Consider the following 9,123-nt stretch of genomic DNA (forward strand, 5'->3'; position numbering starts at 1 on the left):
TTTCTCTTTCTAGTGCCAAATACCACAGAACCGGACTACAAATCCAAAGACTGGGTTTTTCTCAATTATACCTATAAAAGGTTTGAAGGGTTGACTCAACGTGGCTCTATTCCTACCTACATGAAAGCTGGGAAATTATGAATGAAGATAACATTCACCCATAACCAAGAGAACTCAGGTAGCTGCATCACCAGGCTTGCTTGGCGTAGATAACAATACACTGAAATACTCCTGAAGACGGTGGTGCTTATTGACTACAAGAGGAAATTCTACAGGATTAGGATTTCTGAGACTACTATAGGAATTGGTTGGCAGTGCCAGCTGGCTCTTTTTTTTTTTTTAATATTTTATTATTTTTGTTAACTTTATTATACGAAGGTACTGGAATAAAAGGAACGGACATCCCTTTCTAACTGCACTGCCTACGTGCGTCTTAAGGTCCATTCTGCCTGTGTGTGCTGTGGCTTTGAACTGTAACACCTCTAATTAATTCAGGAGAAACACATATCATTTAAAGCAACATAGGCTAACCTGTAGGTAACACTGCAGTATTGATGTTTTACTGCAAATCTTATGGGTCTAGATAATCAGTAAAAGCCATCTTCCATAGTTGGTGTTAGAACATTGCCCTATTGGTTTGGACATCTGTAGAATATATATGAAGACAATTTCTGTGATGGTTTTAAGAGATTTAAAAAGAAATTCACTGGTTCTTTAAAAAATAGAATTTATCATCAAGTTATTACACGAACTCCACAGTAAGGAGTGACAAGTTTATAATAAGGAAGAGAAAGTTTAACACCTTCACTCAAGCACTCCACTAATATATTTACGTTGCATTCAGAAATACTGATGACCTTTATATATGTAGTCTGTATACTCATAGGGAGATGTACTGTATTATATAACATGTAAAGTTGATTTTCTTGTGACAAGAGGACTTCTTTTTTTAACAAGAGGACATGGCATTATTTTAATTTGATTATGGTGAGTTGAAATTAAGAAATGACCATGAAGGCTGCTTGTAGAATTAGTGTATTTTTATTAAACTATTTTTTTAAATGTCAAACTTCTATCATGTAAATGGACTTGCAGAGAACAAAAAGCTATTTACTTTGGTTTTCTAGAAAGTTGTTACATATCATGGCTGGTTAACTTTTATTTCTTTTGATGAAAATTTTTCCTTTGATAGTACTTGTATTATTGTGCCATTATTTTCTTATGCTCCAAATGTACCAAAGATCTTGAACAGAATGGATGTTCACAACTGAGTAGAATTTTCCTTTCCTGTGGGCGTGGTGTATTCAGACCTGACAGATCTTTGATAGAGGTCAGCTTATTAAAGGGCAATATTGTTCATGTTTAGCTACATCACTGTGGTGAATATAGATGGAATTAAGGAAGTAAATGCAGGCCAGGGGGTTGTGATGAGAGGAGAGAGAATATCAGCATCAAATTCTTTGGGTATCTCCCTAAGAATTAAATAATCTTTTCTAGCTTAATATTTTAATTCTAATTCAAACAACTCTCTGAGGTTTTGGTTTCATTAGTAGTAGCTGAGGAATAATATGCTAGCAAAGAACGGCCTAATGTTTGTCTTAACTGTTAATGGATGAAATTTTTTAAAGATACAACCGTGATACCCATTATAAATGATCTGTGATCAAAATCTAACGTGATGAATTATTTGTAGGAATGTCTTCCTATTGGGGAAGGATTGCATAGGAGCATTATGCAAATCTACAAAAGCTTTTATAAATGTTGCTGCTAGGTAGCTCCACAGTGTTTTCAAAAGACCATCCTGCTTCCCCCAACTCTCCCATTTTTGGTTTGTTTCTTTTTAAATATTTGTTGAGTACTTATGTGTTTATCTAACAGTTCACTTCCATTTTTTCTAGTCTGGAGTTTTTGAGTATTTAGGGGAGAGAGCTATTAAAAACTCTGTGGATTTCTCAATTTGACTAACTCTAATTTTTCTAATTATAACTGCCTTTAATTAAATAATACTAACTTTTGCTGAGGTTTATGAGATTTTCTCACCCCACATCACTCCCCTTTTTAAAAAAAGGACTGTTTTGCTAGTGTGATAATGAATAGGTAAGATATGAAATAATTGCAACATTGTCTAGTTCTAGTATGGTAACTATTCTTGAAATGGTACTGAAAAATACCATTAATTCAAATTGACAGAGATTGATAAAAAGAAACTGATTTACCTAAGTTTACTTTTTAATTGCATAATAGAGCATTTTTTGTTTTGAGTTCCCTCATTCTTATTACGAGAAAGAGCTTGCAAATAGTTTTACTTTCTTGGCACTGGAAGGGTAGTTCTGGAAAGCTACTTTGTTGAGTCTCATTCTTCCCTGGAGTTAATAGAGTGATTCACAATCTTTGGGGTTTTCTCCTCATCAAAAGCATTTCTTAAGTGCCTATCTAAAAGCAATTAAAGACTGTGTCTGCCCTTTGGAAGCTAAGAATTCATGATGCAAATTAACTAGATAATTTGCAAAGTACCCTTGAGATTGAATTTTCTCTATTACACATTTCCCATACTTCAGGTGAATAATTTAATTTAAATGACAAAACCCTATCTAATCAACTGGGCATAATGACATTTTCTTTAAATTAGACTCTATTTTGAATTAAAAGAGTTTTATTATAAACTGTGTTTTTGGTTTTTCTAAGTATATAGAAAGCTTGTATAATTCAGATTTATCGATTTCCTGATTTAATGTAGACTTTGACTTTTTTATTAAAAACCTTTGTATTAAAGCAAGTTATGTTATTTTTCTTTTATGCATTTATTACTAACATAGCTTTAAATCTTTAAATGTATTGAACATTGTGCTGTCTGAAAATAAGGAATTGCTTATAAACCAGCCACTTCTGAATACCGTAGATAGCTGATTTAATAAGCTAGTTAGTGAATGGCAAATAAGTGTGGAGTATTAAAAATGTTCTTTGGTTGGTAAGGCCTAAGATAGGGTTGCATTTATTTCTATACTTTTTCTGTTTTTTAAACACCTGCATCTTTTTGTGTAAATCTCTAAATTTAAAATATTTTTAAGTACATTTATTTTTGGTGTTTTGTTGTATACAACCTTAGACAATCAATCAGTCAGTCCTTCCTGACAGGAGCAGCAGCTATCTGTCTTTTGCTGATCTACAAATAAATGAATTGAGAATTTAGTCCGTAGAGGTCCCTGGTTACCAAACACATTCTCCTTTGAATTGTTAAAACTCAGAACATTCAAAGTAACTGTTTTGCTACAACCATGATTATTTTCCTGCTGTCTTTATTTAAATTTATTTTCTCTTTAGAAGTGCACTTATTTCTGAAAAATCTGAATGAAACAAATGCTTAGAACAAACATAAATATAAGACACTTGGGACTACTAGAGATATTTTAGATTTTTATGAAAAAAATGTGGGGATATTGCTGCTTTAAAAAGGAATAAAGTAATAAAAATATATCTTAGCTATTTTTTTAAAGCAATATAATTCAGCAATTGTCTAGAAAAGTAATCATCAGGCTACTGAGTTTGGTGTTCAGTTACTGAGTTTCAAAAATGTTTTGGTGGCATGAGGACTTTTCCATTGAAGGTAAGATAAGAATAAAAACTATGTTTACAAAATTTCTGTTGGTGAGGTTTTTTGGTTTTATTTTTTAGTTTTGAGATAGGTGTTACCCAAAACTCAAGAAAGACTATTTAGTGAATGTAAATTACTGACTTTTACACTTGAAAATCACATCAAGAACAAAATATTTGAAGTTTATATTTAAAATCTCCATTCAAATCTGTAGCTAAAACATATAGGCTACACAAACTGTGCTATACTTTTAGGTACTTATTGGATGTATAGCTTATATACAACTACCCAACTTGGTCAAAACCAATTAGCAAGCACTAAGTTGAAAATGCCTCAAAATAGCATAGGAATATGTGGCCCAGGTTCCACTACCTCCTGTTCTGTGGAAGACACTGACAATCATCATGACTTTTTCCACTGAGCCTCGAGGGAGCCACTGGGAATCCCATTCAGCCTCATTGTTCTCCAGCTGTTCCCTGACATACATCATTTCAATAATGCCACTGTAAGACACAACAGTGAAAACACCGAATGTTAAAATTTGGGCATTACAGTAAACTTGGAGACTCTAAATTCATCTTTCAAAAACATCTAGTGATACAAAGAACTTATATTTGTACACAAAATGCCTTCACTTGTTTTTTACAACTATTCTGTAATTACATAATTACTATCATTTTATAGATGATGAACATGAGGCTGAGTGATTGTGACTTGCCTAAAACACAAGTAATAAATTGCCCTTGAACCCAAGTCCAGTGTTCCCTACTCCTCCAAATCATAGAGTGAGCTTCACTGACAAATTAACTCATATGCTTCTGGGATCTCAGGAGTATACATGGAATGATAGGGCCAGATTATTACTTTGCATACTTTTGACCACAAGTGACAGAAAACACAAGTAAAAATGGCTTCAATGATAAAGAAAGTGAGTATCTTATGTAACACTAAGACACAAGATAGCTTCTAGAGTAGTCATTTTAGCATCTCAGAAACATCAAGGAATCCAAGAGCAGTGGCATGCACCTGTAGTCGCAGCTACTCAGGAGGCTGAGGCAGGAGGATCCCTTGAGGCCAGCCTGGGCAACCATAGCAAGACCCTGTTTTCCATTTCTCTACTTTGTCATGACAAGGGTGTTGGCTTTGTCCTTGGTCTTGTTTTCTCAGAGAAGCTAGATGACTACAGAGACTCTAAGCATCAAATCCTTACACAACATGTAAGGCCTTAAAAAGAGAAATACTTCTGCATATCCACTTTTTTTTTTTTTTTTAAACAGAGTCTCACTCTGTTGCCCAGGCTGGAGTGCAGTGGTGCGATCTTGGCTCACTGCAACCTCTGCCTCCTGAGTTCAAGTGATTCTCCTGCCTCAGCCTCCCAAGTAACTGGGACTACAGGTGTGCACCATCACGCCCAGCTAATTTTAGTGGTTTTTTTTTAAATTTATTTTTATTTTTATTTATTTATTTATTTATTTTAAGTAGAGACAGGGTTTCACCATGTTGACCAGGCTGGTCTCGAACTCCTGACTTTAGGTGATCCACCTCCCTTGGCCTCCCAAAGTGCTGGGATTATAGGTGTGAGCCACCGTGTCCGGCCTTCCATCTCCACTTTTTAAGAGCAAGGAAAATCTTTTCCAGAAGCATTCTAAGCAAAGTAACCCTTACCTTTTATTGTCCATGACTATGCCATCCATATAGTCCTAAACCAGTACCTGATGGGCAATTGATTTAAAACTAGTCAAGCATCATGTCCCTTCTACTGGGATGAGGCTAACCTAAAGAACATGGCCACATGATACCAGAACCAAATTATGGTGCTTTAGACAACTACAAGGTAATCAAGACGATGCCACACAGGTTTATTGCAATGATTCGTACCTGAAGCCACTGCACCTAGATTGTGGTGTTGGATCTGCTATTGCCTACATCGGAACTGAAGGCTGGTCCATTAACATTTTTCACAGAACAGGATTGGGTCTCTGGACATCATACAGCAGGATGGACATCATACAAACAGGCCTTGGTCTTTTTCGTGCTTTTTCCATTCCTCCCAGATACTATTCATCAGAGTAGATAATCTGTTGGTTCATCTCCTCTAGAGCTCGTATCAGAAATAGGCACCCTCATCAACTTATTTTCTCCCAAGATCCAGCCAAGGGTGGGGTGGTCTAATTACTGTTAGCTCAATTGCTTTGTCAAAATTGGGAAGATGATCTCTGGCTAATGAAAATCAAACATTTCTCAGGTGAGATTGCTAACTACCATCAAGTTACCTGAATTACTTTACCTCCTCATTAAAACATTCATGATCAAACTCCTAAACACAGGAAGACTTTTAAGTGTCTTCCAAAGGGAGAAAATCACGGTAGGAAAGGTGAACTGTCAATACTTACCTTTAGGAAACCGTCAATACTTACCTTTAGGAACTGTCAACACTTACCTTTAGGAAAGGTAAACTGTCAATACTCAGCCTAACATTTTTTTTTGAGATGGGGTCTCACTCTGTCACCTAGGCTGGAGTACAGTGGCGTGGTCTCGGCTCACTGCTACCTCCACCTTCCAGGTTCAAGCAATTCTCCTGCCTCAGCGTCCCAAGTAGCTGGGATTACAGGTGCCTGCCACCGTGCCCAGCTAACTTTTCTATCTTTAGTAGAGACGGGATTCCACCATGTTGGCCAGGCTGGTCTCCAACTCCTGACCTCAGTGATGTGCTCGCTCAGCCTCCCAAAGTGCTGGGATTACAGGCGTGAGCCACTGCGCCCAGTCTTTTTGTCTTCTTGGGTAAAAAAATCAGGAACAGAATTTGGAGAACCCTATTGTACAATTCTATATAATACCAAGAGGACTAAGGAAGACTTGGGATACCATACCTGCTTTAAGAGTGTTTAAAACCTATAAAAGTAAACATTAGTTGAGTCATTGATGCTTATATACGCACACAAACACATAATCCCTAAGGGAAAAAGAAGTGTAAGTAACTCCACATAAAAAGAGATGTGTGCACAACTATTCCCTCATTCTTGTCCTAAGTTTTGTCCGTCCTTGCAGTTTGCTCAGAATTTTAGTATATTGCTATTCCTGTTCTCTAAGAAATACTGCTTCTCTCCCCGCCACTTCCCCACTGTACATACCATACTACAACAACCCAGGCTTAAGAAAATTCACTTTTGACAAGTTAAAGCAGTATTTCCTAGAGTACTCACAGCAACTTTCAAAATCAGCTACAGGGTACATTTGAAATAAGGACTTAGTGTGATTCACCCCAAACCTACTAAATCAGTCTCTGGGGGTGGGTCTAAAATTGCGCACATTCTCATGCACAGTGAATTCTGGGAAACACTAAGCTAACAGAAAAAGAAACTAATACCTGCTCATTGGTTTTTGTGAGAAAATATATATAAGTAACTGATGCACAGTAGGTAAAATACAGAAGTCAGTACTTACAACAGTGCCTGGCACACAGTAGGCGCTCAATAAATACTTGCGAACAAGTGAATTAAATGATTTTTTGTGGGTGGCCCTGCTTTCCACCTAAGGCCAATCTCAAAATATTTTCACTTTTAATAAAAACCTAAATACGACTCCAAAAGCATTGAGAAAAGGAATGCATATTTTGCTGAAGTTGTTATTTTCTAAGGAAATAATGTAAGAGGGTTTGCATTACACAGTGAAGTTCCCTAAATACCCCTTTAAGATATCTCAAATTTCCTGGCCGGATGCAGTGACTGATGCCTGTAATCCCAGCACTTTGGGAGGATAAGACAGGCGGATCACATGAGGTCAGGAGTTCGAGACCAGCCTGACCAACATGGTGAAACCCCGTCTCCACTAAAAATACAAAAAATTAGCTGTGTGTAGTGGCACATGCCTGTAATCCCAGCTGCTCGGGAGTTTGAGGCATGAGAATCGCTTGAACCCAGGAAGGCAGAGGTTGCAGTGAGCCAAGATCATACCACTGCACTCCAGCCTGAGCGATAGCGTGAGACTCTGTGTAAAAAATATATATATATATATTAAAAAAAGATGCAAATTTCCTCTCCTCATGGCAGCTGCCACCATCCCTTTTACCGCCCTACCACCTCTCAGGAGTGCACTGTCCTCCAATTACCTCTCTTCTTTTCTTTAGGCCACACTCAAGCTGATCTTGCCTGTACCAGAAGCCCACCATAGGCCCCCTTCTCTCTCTAAACATACGGGAGAGTGTTGGCCTCCTTGTTTGTCCAAACTGCACTCATCAATCTGCCCAGCAAATCCAAGCATCTTCCCCTGAATTCACCCTCCACATGATGCTGGGGGCAGGGTAGGAAGAAAAGGTAGTTTTAAACACTAATAATTTATTTCCCCCAGTCACTTAGGAAATCAATAATGGGTAGTTGCTATTTATTTAATTTTAATTTTATTTATTCATTTATTTATTTTTTGAGATGGAGTCTTGCTCTGTCACCCAGACTGGAGTGCAGTGGCGTGATCTCGGCTCACTGCAACCTCTGCCTCCTGGGTTCAAGCAATTCTCCTGCCTCAGCCTCCCAAGTAGCTGGGACTACCGACATGTGCCACCACACTCGGCTAATTTTTTGCATATTTAGTAGAGACGGGGTTTCACCGTGTTAGCCAGGATGGTCTCTATAACCTGACCTCATGATCCACCCACCGTGGCCTTCCAAAGTGCTGGGATTACAGGTGTGAGCCACCACACCTGGCCTATGTAATTTTTTTTTTAAATTTACCATCTTTACCATTTTAAGTGTACAGTTCAATAGTAATAAATATATATATAGCCTTTTTCCCCCGCTATTGTTTTCCACCCCCTCTTCTCTCCCCTTCCTGGCTTCTGCGTTATTTATTGTTATGCATCATTGGATATAGTATCTTCAATTTAACTACACTCTGAAGCAGGTGTGGTTTTTTGTTGCTGTTTTGCTTTGTTTTGGTTTTGTTGTTGTTGTTGTTGTTGGACCAAATAAAATATCTAAGTGGCTTTAGGGACCCCTCTCTAGACTAAGTTATATTGTTACAATCCCAGCAGGAGGTTAAAAGGAGTTTACAGCTTGTGAGGCAGTTGTTCCTAATTTCAGATGGACAAAGGAATATTTGTTCCACCTTTAAAATATTTGTTCTTGCCTAAGTACTTAGCAGTGAAAGAAAATTAATGAACAATTAGTGACAGGGAAGCAATGATTCCTGGAGAGCAAGGCAGCCCCAGGGCTTTGGCAGGCGAACCATGCTGACCAGAAGGAACTGTGTGCATTCTACTCTACAAATGCTCTTGCATTCTATTGCACAAATCATCCAATCACCTTTCTCACGTTTTTTTTTTTCCAGGTTGAAAATATGAGAAAACCACTCATTGGAAATGAGAGATTATCTTCCTATCCATCTGGCAAGACACTGTGTGTCTCTCTGCCTCATCCCATGGGTTATATAGCTACTCTTTAAAAAACAAAAAATCATGTCTTAGAAAGTAAAGCTCCAGAGCATAACGAAAAAAAGAGAGCAAGCAGGCTTTACACCTGAGCAATAAGGGGAATACC

General features: G+C 37.6%; 1 protein-coding gene across 11 annotated transcripts in view; it reads left to right on the forward strand.

Annotated features, from left to right (window-relative positions):
* STK38L (serine/threonine kinase 38 like) overlaps positions 1 to 2,776 on the forward strand; it is a 112,194-nt gene extending 109,418 nt beyond the window's left edge. For all 11 annotated transcript variants that reach the window (XM_074006455.1, XM_045364895.2, XM_074006459.1 and 8 more), the window contains one exon: positions 14 to 2,776. In XM_074006455.1, the coding sequence (XP_073862556.1) occupies positions 14 to 141 (128 nt within the window). In that variant the 3' untranslated portion in view covers positions 142 to 2,776. The remainder of the gene's footprint in view (positions 1 to 13) is intronic.
* The last annotated feature ends 6,347 nt before the right edge of the window (positions 2,777 to 9,123 follow it).

Source organism: Macaca fascicularis, chromosome 11 (genome assembly GCF_037993035.2).
Source record: "Macaca fascicularis isolate 582-1 chromosome 11, T2T-MFA8v1.1".
Classification (NCBI taxonomy): Eukaryota; Metazoa; Chordata; class Mammalia; order Primates; family Cercopithecidae; genus Macaca; species Macaca fascicularis.